The sequence below is a fragment of the Pristiophorus japonicus genome, chromosome 8, assembly GCF_044704955.1.
Source record: "Pristiophorus japonicus isolate sPriJap1 chromosome 8, sPriJap1.hap1, whole genome shotgun sequence".
NCBI lineage: Eukaryota > Metazoa > Chordata > Chondrichthyes > Pristiophoridae > Pristiophorus > Pristiophorus japonicus.
In genome coordinates this window covers 198,533,008-198,549,717 of record NC_091984.1, presented here as the reverse complement: position 1 = coordinate 198,549,717, position 16,710 = coordinate 198,533,008, and the positions used below count along the sequence as shown (strand labels likewise).

The 16,710-nt window shown below is 43.7% G+C and overlaps 1 protein-coding gene across 1 annotated transcript in view; it reads left to right on the top strand.

The window, feature by feature from the left end:
• The window catches only part of nipsnap1 (nipsnap homolog 1 (C. elegans)), a 49,058-nt gene extending 45,792 nt beyond the window's left edge, over nt 1-3,266 (top strand). Inside the window, exon 10 of the mRNA XM_070886329.1 lies at nt 2,087-3,266. Within this exon, the coding sequence (XP_070742430.1) occupies nt 2,087-2,151 (65 nt within the window). The 3' untranslated portion in view covers nt 2,152-3,266. The remainder of the gene's footprint in view (nt 1-2,086) is intronic.
• Nucleotides 3,267-16,710: the final 13,444 nt, after the last annotated feature.

Below are 16,710 nucleotides of genomic sequence, written 5' to 3'. Positions count from 1 at the left end.
AGGCCACTGTATTCACCTAATTTCGCAGCCGACGCGGCAAGGGTGCATTGCACGCTCGATGATGTCACCATGTGGGTAACGGCAGAGTGCGCAATGGCATGTCTTGGCGCCGCCCCCCACTGCCCAACTAAATCTAACATGAGCCGGGGAACTCAGTCGACGCCGACGGTAACTACTTAACCGCCCATTAGCCGCCCTTCTCCGGCCGTAACGGGCGGCGGCATTAGAAACCAAATTTTGACCCCATTGTCTTTGGCCCCTCCCACAAAATCTTGATAGCCTTACCACCAACTGTGTTGCTCCTCCCTGACCCTGTCTCAGGCTGTTCAGCGCAGCATCTTATTCAAATATGAAATGAGGTTCTTGCCCCATATCCATCCATCTTCCACAATCCATAAATTTCAGCTCATCCAAATCTCTGCTGTTCGTATCCTATCCCGCACCAATCTCACTTGCCCATCACCACTGTCTTCACTGATGTACTTTGGGTCCCAGTCCCCCAGTGCCTCAAATTTAACATTTTCATCCCAATGTGACTTCACCTCTTCCTATCTCTTTAACATCCCCCCAATGCTATAATTCCACCCTTGAACCCTTCCTTCCTCTGACTCTTGTGCATTCCCTTCTTCTTTTGCCCATCCATTGGCAGCCATCCCTTTCACTACCTAGGCCCCACGCTCTGGAATTCTTTCCTCAGACACCTCCACTTCTCCACCTCCCTCTCTTTTAAGATCCTTAAACAAAACAGCATATTTATATAGCACCTTTTAAAATAGCAAAACGTTCCAAGGTGCTTCACAGGAACGTAATCAGACCAAAATTGACACCAAGCCCGAGGGATGACTAAAAGCTTGGCAAAGAGCTAGGTTTTAATGAGGGTCTTCAAGGAGGGGAGGTTTAGGGAGGTAATTCCATGGCTTATGGCCGAGATGACTGAAGGCACGGTCACCAATGGTGGAGTGGGGTGAAGGGAGCGGGGGACGCGCATGAGCCCAGCGTTGTAGGGCTGGAGGAGGTTGCAGAGATGGGCAGGGGTGAGGCATGGAGCGATTTGAATATGAGGATGAGAATTTTAAATTTGAGACATATGGTGGACCGGGAGAAAATGTAGGCCAAAACCCATCTCTTTGACCTCCTAATAGCCCCTTTTTGGCTTGGTGTTTAATTTTTTTCCCTATGCCTCTATGAAGCAGAGTGATTTTTTTCTATGTTAAAAGTCAAGTTGTTGTTGTTGTTGTTAAGTCTCAAATGTGATGCAGTAACTAGAAAACTAAACTTCAGCTCTCCATGATTTAAAATCTCAAACCAAGTTATGCAAGAGTTTATTTCATATTATTTAGTTTTGTTTAGTTACAATTTGTCTAAATTTCATCAAAATTAAAATGCATCCATTACATTGAGTGACAAAAAATAAGGGCTAGACTTTCCCGAGAACCCCTCAATGCCCGATTACCCACCTAGAAAAACACTAATGTTTGGTAAGTAACGCTGGTGAAAATTTCCACTTTAAAGTTAAAACTAATCGCCCAGCGAGAAAATGGATCTTGCACCATTATTCTCGCCGGTTTTCTCGGCGGTTAAGGGGAAACTAAGTAAAAGAGGTATTTAAAAAAAATTTAGTCCAAGGCCACGTTTGGGCCTAGGGAGGGGGAAAACTTTTTTTTAAATTCACAAAAAAAAGTTAAAAAACATTCCCAAGACACTTTTACACCTAATCGGCGTTTTAAATTTTTAAAAAAATAAATAAATAACCTTTAACTTACCTTTCTTTGTAGAGTACTCACCGACTACCCTGTTTAAGCAGCTTTCATAGGGCTGTTCCCTCGGCGATCTGAACGGGCTTCCGTTCAGACAAAACCTACGTCCTAGCGATTTTCTCTGCAGTGTATGTTGCCAATTTAGTCCCCGGCGGGCGTTTTCAGATTTGGGAGTTTGAAAAACAAAAGGGGTAACTTTCGCCGGGCGAAGAAACAGCCGAGAAAATTGCCGAGAACAGGCCGAAAATGAAAGAAAAGTTTAGCCCTAAGTGATGTATGAACTTTGTGATTAAAAGGTCAACTCTAATCTTGTGTCTCAATTCTTACAGTTCCATTGATCCGGTACATGGAATCGAGGATTATGATCCCGCTGAAAATCTCCACTTTACAATGATGATCACTTGGTTTACTTGGGTGCTTATATTCCAATTGGACATAACGCCTGCTCAGATTAAATATCGTCATCAGTGTGTTTCTCAAATGTTAGCCTTTAACTAAAATGTAATCATCTTTGTGGAAAGATTGGTGTTTACTAGATATATAGTGGCAGGTTGCACTTTAACCAGCATTTACAGAATCACAGAATGTTGATTACTCCAATTGGAAGAACCAGTCTATTCTCAATGAGTGATCCCAGGGCAAGTATTATATGGCAATCAATTAATTACATCCCTCAGCCTATCATATGAGAATATCCCAGTTGAGTTATCAGTAATTGTAATGCTGGATTAATTTCACTTTTTCTAATGTTCTGATGTGTCAATTTTCAGGTGTTTATATTGGCACAAAGGTATTCGACTGCTGAATTGAAGTATTTGAACACAAATTACTATTATTTTCTGTTCACATTTTACTATATGTGTCCATTTATCACATCCGTAGGGACGGTATATAATCTATAGGATCACTAGTGGTTTTCACACATCTTTCTGGATTCTATTAAAGCTTGACAGCAGGAAAGTGAATGCATTGTTCACTTGAAAGGTACTTAATGGTATTAAAATATTTAAAAATCTCCAGTGATCCATATGGATAATTTTTGGAATACACTGTACTTTGTAATGTGGTGTCCAGCATCTACAACAAGTTACTCTCACACTTCCCTTAATTCATTGAACTGTTCCTTTTTAATGGATGTTTTATACAAACGCTCCTTCCCGTTAGATAAGATGGTTATTAATCACTAATTCCAAGAGTTGTCATCAGAAAGCCAGACCGCTGAAGATTAAGGTCCACAAATTGGCTGATGTTGAAAACAAAACTTGGTGCTGCAATAAGTCAAGATTTTTTTTAAATTGAATTCCAATTGAAGCTGCTTATGTGACTGATGCTGTACTTAGAGCATTTTTTATAATCTGACTTGGGAGATGGTTTAAAGCATCGGGTGTTGTATGGACCTGGAATTATTTCGTAATCTGTTTACAGTTGAAGTTTTGACAATGTGCTGTTGATTTTTTTGTGATTAATGTTTGTGATGTATTTTTAAAGAAAGTGTACAAATTTTAATTCTAAAACTAATTAAAATATACATTTTGAGGTATTTTGTAAGCTTGAACTTTTCTTGCAGTAGCATTTAATGCAGAAATCATTTTTATTTGGAGAAAGTGGCAACTATTGGCCGGAATTTTGCCGACCACGGCGGATCCGGTGCGGGCGGTGGTCATCGCGAGTCGCGAGCCCAGAGCTACCTCCATCCCGCTCCACTGAATGATTTTGCGATAATGGGATCAGTTAAACCCGCCCCGAGTGTTGCCCTGCCAAATTAAATGGAGCGGATCTGGTGACGTCAGCCAGTATATTTAAAGGGACCATGGCCACATGCATTTGAAGGTTCATCTAGGAGTGTGCAGTCAGTGCAATTGATTTGCACTGCTGCAAACAGGGGCACAAATGACTGCACAGAGGCAGAGACCTGCATCCAGGTTTTCCGATGATTCCCTCCACAGGGCATGCAGGGAAGTTCTCTTCCCTCCTGATGGGCGGATGAGACCTCTCCTAGCAAAGCAAAAGAGCCTGGCTCCAGATAGCCGAGGAGGTGAGCAGCAGGGACATTGTGAGGAGAACCTGGGTGCAGTGCCGCAAATGGTTCAATGATCTTGCGAGTTCAGGAAAGGTAAGTACAAAGCCACACTCGCCTTTATCCTGCCGTGCCTCTCATCATATCCCCATCACTCTGCCTTCCCAACCCTACTCCTGCACCTCCTTAATCACATCAATATACCTTGCACCTCCACCCCCCCTCTCTATATTATCACATCCCCATCTCCCTAGCCAACCTTCACACTCCTCCTCATCCTAATGCAATCATACCAACTAACAACACACAAGGGGGCCACTTGTAATTGCCACCACTCTATCATAGTCACCCTCTACACATGTAACCCATCCATTCCTTATACTCATTCCATCACTCTCACTCAACCTTCTTTCCCTCCTTGCAAGAAAAGAGAGCACACAATAAGAGGGAGAGGGAGAAAACTGGAGTTGGGCCTCCATCAGTCGCAACCCTGATCACAGCAGAGGAGGCTGCGTTGGAGCTGTTGGGAGTGTCTGAGCACCGGGTAGTGGGAGACGGAGAGAGGGGAACATCTCAGCATCCTGGTGGCAGAATCACTTTTCATACAGCTACATGGCATACATCAGTCACTCATATGGGGACTGATGTAAGCAGCCATTGAAAGGTCATTATGTGCATGATGTTATCTGTGCCCAATGTACATATGACATATATAACTCATCTCTTTACTCTCGCACAAGTCCAGCAAGAGCCCTCACCACATGGACCAGGAGGAAACCGAAGACAACTCCTCAGAGGAGCCTCCAGCCTCTGAGACCGCGGCATCACTTGACATAAGCCCACCCAGCACCAAGGCAAATACGCACACCGCAGTGGATCCATCACCTGGTGTCTCACAACTCACAAGTGATTAAGAGCAGATGGTGCAGACAGGGACAGCAGTGGAGAGTCCTTGTCAGAGGATACAGGACGCTCCCAGTTCTGCTCAACTGCATGCAGACGCTGAGCCTTGGGGGCCATCCAGAAAGAGGGCGATCCTGGAGCTGCAGGAACAAGTGCAGGGGGCTCTGACAGATTTTGCGAGTGCAATGACTGCCAGTGTTCAGAGAATGCAGGAGTCCTTCTCCAACATGAGCACCACAGTGTTGCAGGCAAAGGTGACTGTAGGCTCCTCCATGGATAGGGTGGCCACATACATGGAGTAGCTAATGCACCAGTCACAGGAGCACCTGGTGCCTATGCAGAATAGTTGGTTATTTATGAAGGATAGGTGGGTATCTATGGAGGATAGGTGGGTATCTATGGAGGATAGATGGTTATCAATGTCCCTTGCTCCTCTATAAAATCACAATTGAAAACCCACCAGCGTTAAAGGTAGGGTTTGACCACTGGAACATATTTAGGGTGTGCATTCATGTGATCGTCCATGGAACTGCACAGAGTTGGTGTGGGTTCAGAACTTTAGTTCAACTTTTCTGGCTTGTGGTACATAGAATTCACAGCACAGAAACATGCTACTCAGCCCAACTAGTCTATGTCTTTGTTTATGCTCCACACGAGCCGCCTCCCACTCTATTTTGCCTTGCTCTATCAGCATAACCTATTCATTTCTCCCTCATGCATTTATCTAACTTCCCCTTAAGTGCATCCATGCTATTCACCTCAACTACTCCCTGTGGTAGCGAGTTCCACATTCTAACCACTCTCTGGATAAAGAAGCTACACCTGAATTTCTTACTGGATTTATTAGTGACTACCTTATATTTATGGACCCTAGTTTTGAACTCCCCCTCCCCCCACCCCCAAGTGGAAACATCTTCTCTGCAGCTACCCTTTCAAACCCCTTCATAATGTTAAAGATCTCTATCAGGTCTAGAGAAATGAGCTCCAGCTTGTTCAGTCGTTTCTGATAGTTGTAGGTGAACCACTTTACAGTAGCTGAGTATGCGGCCTTACGAATGGATGGTCCATTTGCTTTCTTCCTTTTAAAATAGTTTTATGCTGATCAAGGTGAGGAATGTTAGTTCTAGAGAATGGAACACTTTCCATTTCAGACTCCCAGTACCACCATCCAAACATTTCTGGATCAGGCGTCGTACAATCAGATGCAGAGTAAAGCTCGGCTTCTGTGTCTCAGCCCCAGCCTCGGAAGAGCATCCTCCACTTGTGTAAAGTGTGATACTTTTCCATTTCCTATTTTCCAGTCATCCTTTGATCTCTCTGGCTGAAATTGTCAATCTAGTGTTAATTGTTACTGAGTTAGGGCAGTTTTGTGTTATGGGACCATGCCTACTAGGAACTGGATTGAAACTGCATAAAGTCATTTTGCAGCAGATCCCTGCAGCAGAAAGAGAGAACGTCCATTCCGCCCAGATCACAGAGCTGAAAGACAAGGGCGGGAATTTTCTGGATTGGTAACGGGTGCAATCGGCGGCGGGTCGGATGAGAAAGTTGTTATTTTTAACAGCAGGAAAGAACCCTCTGTCATCTTGCTCCCACGCGCCTTTCCCCCAGTGGCGGGAACCCAATTGAGATGATTAACAAGTAGTTTACAGGCACTTAAGAACCTTTATTTCACTTACTTTTTAAATTTCCCTGTATGGCCACAGGATTCACGCAGCTCGGGAAAAGTGTCTGTCAATCTGAGGCAGGAGTTCCATGGCTATTGCTCCAGCTGATTACTTGACAGCATCAAATGTATAGTAAAAGCTCTGACCTGACAGCTGATCCTTTTCCTCCGGCAGAAGTTGTTGCTCAGTCCATTTCCAACACAGATTCTGCAAGTGTTTCCAGCAAAGTCTGCAACCAGATATGCCAGGTTGACACCACCCCGCACCAACACTATAAAACATTCCTACAAGGTCCAAGCCATTCCTTTCACACTCCTCACCATTACAGGGAGTACCATTCACTGCAATTCACTAAGCCATTTCCAAAGGTGCACACAAATCTGTCCAAGTGTTGAAAATAAATATTTTTATGTTTGACACCACGTTAACACAAACTTTACATAATCATTGCATAAAACACCCAAGTGGCAAGTGTTGTTAGTTAGTATGATTGCACTAGGATGAGGGTGAGTGTGAGGGGTGGCGAGTGAGATGGGGATGTGATAATGTAGATAGAGAGAGAGGGATGGGTGGCGGTGCAAGGTATGTTGGTGTGAATAAGGATATGCAGAAGTAGGGTAGGGAAGGCAGAATGATGGGGATGTGATGAGAGGCATAGCAGGATGTAGTTGAGTGTGGCTTTGTACTAACGTTTCCTGATCGAATAAGATAATTGAAATGTTTGCGGCACTGCACCCAGGTTCTCCTGAACACATCCCTGCTTGTGACTTTCTCTGAAATCTGCAACCAGACTGTATTGGTCTCTTGGGAAGGTCTCTTCCACCCATGGGAAGAGAAGAGGACTTCCCTGCATCCTCAGAGAACCTGGGTGCAGCCCTCTGCCTCTGTGCAGTCGTTGTCAGTGTGTGCAGCACTCCAGTGCTGTAGTGCACTGACAGCACTATGTTAGATTAAACATCAAATGTAATGTGGCCACTGTCCCTTTAAGGATCCTGGCTAAAAACGTGTTATGAATGACATCACCAGACCTGCTCCATCTCATTGGGCTGCGTAGCGTGCTGGGCGAGCTTAATAGGCCCCATTAAGGTAAGTTCATTTTCAATAGCGGGGCCACGACCCACCATGGACACCGGCCGCACCAGACCCGCCCAGGTAGGCAAAATTCTTGCCAAATAATTGTGCCATCTAGTCACCTTTTCCAGCAACTTTACATTTCATAGAAGTGTTACTGGATCCTCGTCTGGTAGAGTAATTATATTAAGATTTTAATTTTGCACCCAGTTCAGTACTGAGAGTGGAGAATTACCTCTGAGCCCTCCCATGCCATGCCTCAGCATTTCTGACTTCCAATATACTACAGAAACCAGCACAGGAAAACCCAATGGTTGCAGACCACAAATGCCAACTCTCACGAATTAATTGTGAGACATGTGATTTTCAATAAAAATTTACCTCAATTCGCGATCTTGTGATTTAACTATGAAAAGTCATGATTGGTTTCCTATTTTATTAATCTTCGTTGAGCCTCTTGGTGATTGGCTGCTCTGGGACACGAGGGTTTGGTCAGCCAGCCATTATTCGAGCAGTTTGGCAGAGTCAGCGAGTGTGATGTGGTGAAGGCGAGACTTGAGTGAGGCGTGGAGACATGATGGAAAGTGACAGGTAGATGGGGTTCAGAGAGAGCAACGGGAGAAAGATGGAGGTAGATAGAGATTGGGGAATAGTGACAAGGAGAAAGAGATGGATGGGAGAGATAGGCAGAGCGATGGAGGTACAGAGAAGGAGATGGAGGTACAGAGAAGGAGATGGGGGAAGATTGATGCAGAGAGGAGGGTAAGAGAGAAATGGGATACAGATGGATGTACTGGGAGAGAGAGATGGGGTGCAGAGAGAGAGAAAGAGCGGATGAGATGCAGGGGAGGGGGGAAAACAATCAAGACCAGTGGAGGGGAGAGAGGGATAGAGATATGAAAGGAAGGGGAGAGGAGTGTGGGAGAAATTTGGGAGGAAGAAAGAGAGACTCGGCAGGTAGAGAGAAGAGTGGGCACTGAGGGCAAGAGATAGACACAGGGAAAAGGGGGCGGTGGGGGGGGGGGGGTACGGGCAGGAGGAGAGACAGAGATGAGAAAAAGAAACTGAGAGGTAGAGGGAAAAAGACAGAGAGATGGGGTGAGCGATTGACGGAGAGATCTGAGGGAAGGAGGGGGCAGAAGAGAGAAACCAAAAGGTTGGGGAGCAAAACCAGAGGCAAGGGGGAAAAAGAAAAGGGAGAGACAAAGGGGGAGAGAAAAGGAAAAGGGAGGAGATGGATGGAGGGACAGGAAAGAGGAGGGCAATGAGGAGGGTGTTCAAGCTTTAAGCTGCACCAGATGGTTTGCTTGAGTCCAATAACAAAAATCATTCCTGTAGGTAAGTGCATATGCCCAGTTAATGGAAGTGACTTTATATGCCAATATCCGGTAATGTAGCTTTGGCCAAAGTCAATCAGAACACTCTTGTTGTAATTTGCTAATATATATATTTGGATAATGAAAGAATAATCCAGTGGTTCTTAAACTGGGCTCTGTTCAGACAGGCCAGTAAATAGCAGAGGGGTAAGTGGGCAGTGGCGGGTTAGATCTGAAATCAGAAGCCACCAAACCTACCTGACTGCAGGAAGAGCCGGCAGGTGTTGTGCGGTGAACATAAGAAATAGGAGCAGGTGTAGGCCATAAGGCCCATTCCACCATTCAATAAGATTATGGCTGATCTGATCATGGACTCAGCTCCACTTCCCTGCCCGCTCCCCATAACCCCTTATCGTTTAAGAAACTGTCTATTTCTGTCTTAAATTTATTTAATTTCCCAGCTTCTGCAGCTCTCTGAGGTAGTAAATTCCACAGATTCACAACCCTCTGAGAGAAGAAATTTCTCCTCATCTCAGTTCTAAATGGGCGGCCCTTTATTCTAAGATCATGCCCTCTAGTTCTACTCTCCCCCACCAGTGGAAACATCCTCTCTGCATCCACCTTGTCAAGCCCTCTCATAATTTTATATGTTTCTATAAGATCGCCTCTCATTATTCTGAATTCCAATGAGTAGAGGTCCAACTTACTCAACCTTTCCTCATAAGTCAACCCTCTCATCCCCAGGATCAACCTAGTGAACCTTCTCTGAACTGCCTCCACAGCAAGTATATCCTTTCGTAAATATGGAAATCAAAACTGCACGCAGTATTCCAGGTGTGGCCTCACCAATACCTTGTATAGCTGTAACAAGACTTCCCTGCTTTTATACTCCACCCCCTTTGCAATAAAGGCCAAGATTCCATTGGCCTTCCTGATCACTTGCTGTACCTGCATACTATCCTTTTGTGTTTCATGCACAAGTACCCCCAGGTCCCACTGTACTGCAGCACTTTGCAATCTTTCTCCATTTAAATAATAATTGGCTCTTTGATTTTTGCTGCCAAAGTGCATGACTTCACACTTTCCAACATTATACTCCCTCTGCCAAATTCTTGTCCACTCACTTAGCCTGCCTCCTGCAGCCTCTTTATGACCTCCTCACACATTGCCCTTCCTCCCATCTTTATCATCAGCAAACTTGGCTACGTTACACTCAGTCCCCTCTTCCAAGTCGTTAATATAGATTGTAAATAGTTGGGGTCTCAGCACTGATTCCTGCGGCACCCACTCATTACTGATTGCCAACCAGAGAATGAACCATTTATCCCGACTCTCTGTTTTCTGTTTGTCAGCCAATCTTCTTTCCATGCTAATATATTACCCCCAACCCCATGAACTTTTATCTTGTGCAGTAACCTTTTGTGTGGCACCTTGTCAAATGCATTCTGGAAGTCCAAATACGCCACATCCACTGGTTCCCCTTTATCCACCCTGTTTGTTACATCCTCAAAGAACTCCAGCAAATTTGTCAAACATGACTTCCCCTGCATAAATCCATGCTGACTTTGCCTGACCAAATTTTGCGTTTCCCAATGTCCTGTTACTGCTTCTTTAATAATGAACTCCAACATCTTCCCAACCACAGATGTTAGGCTAACTGGTCTATTGTTTCCTGCTTTTTGTCTGCCTCCTTTGTCGAATAGGGGCGTTACATTTGCAGTTTTCCAATCTGCTGGGACCTCCCCAGAATCCAGGGAATTTTGGTAAATTACAACCAATGCATCCACAATCCCTGCTGTTACTTCTCTTAAGACCCTAGGATGCAAGCCACAGGTCCATGGGATTTATCTACCTTTAGTCCCATTATCTTACTGAGCACCGCCTCCTTAGTGATTGTGATTGTGTTAACTTCCTCCCCCCCCCTATAGCCTCTTGACTATCCACTGTTGGAATATTGTTAGTGTCCTATTGTTAGTAAACTATTCAACAGGCATGTTGCTGAACCTGTAGGATTTCAGCTGAAGGGAAGATAAAAGTTTTGACATTACCAATTACATCAATGTTCATTGGGGATGTTTGTGACTCCTGTCTCCATGGAAAGGTGTTTTGGATTTTTTACCTAAAACTTATCTTTGGTTGGCAGCTGCAGGGACTGATTTGGGCACAAGGTGAAGGGTGGTGATAATGGGTAGGATTTCTTTGAAGTTTTTTGGAAAGCATTTTCAGATGCTGTAATATAGTTTTATAAAGAACTGTGATCTGTTAGGGATTGAATGAAGGCACTAATGAGGTTCATAAACCAAAAAATAGCTACTCATGACTTCTTACCAAATCTCATGATTTTTAAGAGTTTGTCTCTTGATTTATGAAATGATGCGGTTGACAATACTGCAGACCATTGGAGCAGGGAACATTTGAATAATAAAGTTAAGGTTAAATTTTCACACAGGAACAGGTAGTTGTTAGTAAGGCTAATAGCCCCACCCTAATCAAATTTTTGTGACTGTCAGCTGACATATTGATTTGACATTTCAAAGCAGACCTAATTTTGAATTGAAAATAGATAAACATAGATTTCATCTTCGAAGAACTGCAGTCAGTTCTCACAGTGTCCTGGCACGCAATCTTCCCTCAACCACCATCAGCCAAACCAAATGAACTGGTCCTTCAAGCTCACCCACCAACTTTTACGGCCCGGTCATAATTGCAGCCTTGCTAGCATTGCCCACATCCTGAGATCCTTATTTTTTAAATAATCTCACTGCTGTCTGTGAGCTCTCGCTCTGTGCAAAATCACTGTCACATTAGCTGTGTAAGAACTTCAAAGCAATTGGTTTTTTTGTGAAGTGCTTTTGGACATTTCTGAGAGATATGTGATGGCACATTATAATTGCCAGTTTTTCTTTGCTTTCTTTTAAATGGTCAACATTTGTAACCAATTTGTTTATGGCTTTGCAGAAGAGTCTGTAAACCTTATGATAATCCACAATGTGTATTCCAGTTAGTTAATATTTAATAGCTTAACTGTTGCCTGGTGTCACGTTTGCGTGACTTTTTCACTTATTTTACTTGCTCCGATGACAAACCCCCACTGATAGACTGGGCCAGCTCCAGTGGGAAAGGCAATATTTATTTTTCTCAATTTTTCAATTTCCACTCATTTTTGCACTCTCCCTTACTGGGATATAGTTCCATGATCACTGGCAGCCCTCTCATATTTCACACAAGCTAAGTATGGAGGGCATCATAATTGAACTCAATTCTGTCCAGAACGGAGGTTCACAAATGTACATTTTTAGCAGGAATCACTAAATTGGTGCCGGGTATGAGAACTTGGGCAGACAATTACCCCTCATTGGTCCAGAGGCACTGAAATCAATTCTAGTACCCCAAATACTTGCCCAGTTGAGATCAGCTACTCAACGCAGACCAGGAATTGAACCTGTTACTTCCAGGTTTATACAGCTTAGCGACATTGCAAGTCTAACACCCTATGAAAGCAATATTGTTTGCTTTTGTGCACATATCACAATTACTGGAGAAGTTACAAACTGACAATCTTGATTTCCAAGAATATGGATTTCAAAAGGGAAAGTCTTGTTTGACCAACCTCATTGAATTTTTTGAAGAGGTAACGGAGAGTAGACAATGGTAGTGCAGTAGATGTAATTTATCTAGATTTTCAAAAGACCTTCGATAAGGTACCCCATAACAGACTGATGAACAAGGTCAGAGAATGCAGAGTCAGGGGACAAGTAGCAGAATGGATAGTCAGCTGGCTTCAAAACAGAAAGCAGAGAGTAGGGGTAGCTATTCACAGTGGTAGAAGGTGGGTAGTGGTGTTCCACAAGGATCAGGGTTGGGACCACTGTTGTTCAAAATTTATATTAATGATTTAGACTTTGGAAACAAAAACACAATTTCTAAATTTGCAGATGACACCAAATTGGGGGGATAGTCAATACTGAGGAGAACTGCAACAAATTACAGGAGGACATTAACAACAACAACTACTTCTGTTTATATAGCGCCTTTAACATAGTGAACTGTCCCAAAGCTCTTCACAGGAGTATTATGAGATAAAAAAATTGACACCTAGTCGCATAAGGAGAAATTAGGGCAGGTGACCAAAAGCTTGGTCAAAGAGGTAGGTTATAAGGAATGTCGTAAAGGAGGAAAGAGAGGTAGAGAGGCGGAGAGGTTTAGGCAGGGAATTCCAGACCTTAGGGGCTAGGCAACAGAAGGCACAACCACCAATGGTGGAGCGATTATAATCAGGGATGCTCAAGAGGGCAGAATTAGAGGAGCGCAGACATCTCGGGGGGGTTGTGGAGCTGGAGAGCATTGCAGAGATAGGGAGGGGCAAGGCCATGGAGAGATTTGAAAATTGCGGATGCTGGAATCTGAAATAAAAACAGAGAATGCTGGAAATCTCAGCGGGTCAGGCAACATCTGTGGAGAGAAAAACAGAGTTAACATTTCAGGGCGACGACATTTCGTCAGAACTGCCGAATGTTCGAAAAGAGCACATTCTTAAGCACTAAAAGGGGGAGGGGAAGAAAGAACAAAAGGAAAGGTCTGTGATAGCGTGGAAGACAGTAGAGATTAGAGAGACAAAAGGGACGATGGGCCGAATTGAAATGGTAATGACAGAAGTTAGAAAAAGGTTAATCTGGATAAGATGTGAATGGCGGAATACTGACCAGCTACCATTAGAGACAGAGAAAAAAAAAGAAAAAAACATAAGATTGGGGGGCGGGGGGCGGAAGGGAGCCAAAGGTGGCCAGAGGTTATGCTCTGAAATGACTGAACTCGATGTTGACTCCAGAAGGCTGTAAGGTGCCTAAACGAAAGATGAGGTGCTGTTCCTCAAGTTTGCGTTGAGCTTCATTGGAACAGTGTAGGAATCTGAGGACGAAGATATCAGAGTGGGAGTGGAGAGAAGAATTAAAGTGCTTAACCGGGAGCCAATGTAGGTCAACGCACACGGGGGTGATGGGTGAGCAGGACTAGGTGCGAGTTAGGACACGGGCTGCCGAGCTTTGGATCACCTTTAGTTTACGTAGGGTAGAATGTGGGAGGCCAGCCAGGAGTGCATTGGAATAGTCAAGTCTAGAGGTAACAAAGGCATGGATGAGGGCTTCAGCAGCGGATGAGCTGAGGTAAGGGCGGAGACGGGCAATGTTACGGAGGTGGAAATAGGTGGTCTTAGTTATGCTGCAGATCTTTGGTCGAAACCTCATTTCAGGGTCAAATATAACACCAAGGTTGCGCACAGTCTGGTTCAGCCTTAAACAGAAGTTGGGGAGAGGGATAGAGTCAGTGGCTAGAGAACGGAGTTTGTGGCGGGGATCGAAAACAATGACTTCGGTCTTCCCAATATTCAGTTGGAGAACATTTCTGCTCGGACAAGCAGTTTGACAATTTAGAGACTGAGGAGAGGTCACATAAAATGGGCATATAATTTAGAGACCAAGATGGAGTCATGCAGAATGGGCATATAATTGGCAAATGTAGTTCAACACAAATAATTGTGAGGTACCTTTTGGTAGGAAGAATAGGGAGGTCACTTATTACTTGGAGGGTGCGTGTCTAGGGCTGGGGGGTAGAGGAACAAAGGAACCTCAGAGTACAAATACACAAATCATTAAAAGTTGTGACACAGGTTAGCAAGGCCAAAAAAAAAGCAAACCAAGCACTAGGGTTTATTTCTAGAGATATAGAATTTAAAAATAGGGAAGTTATGCTAAACCTGTATTGAACCTTGGTTAGACCACACTTCAAGTACTGCATACAATTCTGGTTGTCATATTGTAAAAAGGATATAGAGGCACTGGAGATAGAGGTCTTTAAAATTATGAAAGGTTTTAATAGGGTGGATACAGAGAGAATGTTTCCATTTGTGGGGAAGAGCATAACTAGAGGCCATCAATATAAGATAATCACCAAGAAATCCAATAGGGAATTCAGAAGAAACTTCTTTACCCAAAGAGTGGTGAGAATGTGGAACTCGCTATCACAGGGAGTGGTTGAAGCGAATTGTATAGATACATTTAAGAGGAGGCTAGACAAGCATATGATGGAGAAGGGAATAGAGGGTTATGCTGATAGATTTTGATGAGGAAAGACGGGAGGAGGCTCGAGTGGAGCATAAACGCCGGCATGGACTGGTTGGGCCGAATAGCCTGTTTCTGTGCCGTATATCCTATATAATCCTATGTAATATTTCTAACCTGCTTCACTTTTATTTTAATTAAAAAATTTATTTTTCTTGCTGATTTTCTCTCCTTCTTTCCTCTGCTAATCATGTTGACACCCAGCTGGAATAAACTTCAGTTCCACAAGCACGAGTTACCCTCTGCTACACTGGCTCCAGTAACCGTTCTTCATTTGTGTGCTTGCATTGTAAACATTGACAGTCTATTTATCCACTGGAGCCATCACAGCCAAGCCTCATGTGAAAGACACACACAAACAGCTGCCATAGAGATTATTGGATAGAAGGAATCCTTGAACAGCAATCAGGTGAGGGAACACTGGCCATGGTATTATCTTTTTCTAACCAGAAGCACTGAGGCCAATCATAGGGGCCTTATCACCATGTTAACTAAGATCAGTTAATTTAATGCACTCAGAAGATCGAGCCCAATGCCCTTCTGGTCTGTGTGGCTTAGCTAATGACAGCATAAACTTGCTGAGCTATCAACTCTTGCCCAACTATTCATTCTCTACAATGAAAAATTCTGACCGTACAACTTTGGACTATTGCTTTACAGGTTTTTTAACTGGAAGAGTCACAGATCACATTAAAAAAAAGTATATTTAAAATTCACCACACTTTCTATTATCTAAATTGAATGATTTCATTAAAATAATTAAACTAATCATCGGGTTGCATGTCACATTTCTCCAAAATAATGAGGAAAGAGACAGAAATAGTGACAGCTCCAGATTCTGTGGATCCCCCCCCCCACCCCCACCCCCAGTGTGGAGACTGTGCTACAAAAACTATTTTTGTTATTTTGCCATGAGTGGGCTTATGACCTGTGGAAGGAGCAGGCTGGATGGGAGGCATACCCCCAACGTGGTATTGTACTGAACAGTCAAGTTTTTGAGAGAAGTAGCTGGTAGGTTCTGAAATGTAAAGCAGAAATAAATAGACTCCCATTTATTTTTTACAAAAGCAAAGTACTGCGGATGCTGGAAATCTGCAATAAAAACAGAAAATGCTGGAAATACTCAGCAGGTCAGGCAGCATCTGTGGAGAGAGAAACAGAGTTAACCTTTCAGGTCAATGACCTTTCGTCAGAACTGGAAAAAGTTAAAGATGTAACAGGTTACCCGACGAAGGGTCATCGACCCCATTTTTTAAAACTTATTTCTGGCCTTATGATATGGTGTTAAGGTAGTCAATTAATTTTCAACCTGTGAAGAAAACACAGGAACATGGGAGTGGGTAGGTACAGCAGGTTAGCACAGTGCTTTTCACCTCTAACATCTGGGTTTCATTTTAACCCAGACTGATCTAGACTGATGTGATGAAAGATTATTTTTTTCTCTGTTGGCTGTAGGAACACGAACTGGCAATCTCACTCAGAAGGACCACAAAATGGCTAGAAAAATGAACATACATTTATTAGGATGGGAAAGCGAAATACAAGTGTCATGCTGTTGAAGTAGCGGATGTATTTCTGAGGTTGGGGTTAAGAAACATTGCTAGCTGTAGTGAACTTTACATCTAACTGCACTAAAATTGTTCCAGGAGTGCTTTATGCTAAGGCCTAGTACCAAAACTGCCACCAAGCTCATGGTCTACAGGGCTGTAGTAATACCCGCCCTCTTGTATGGCTCAGAAACATAGACCATGTGCAGCAGACACCTCAAGTCGCTGGAGAAATAACATCAATGATGTCTCCGCAAGATCCTACAAATCCCCTGGGAGGACAGATGCATCAACGTTAGCGTCCTCGACCAGGCCA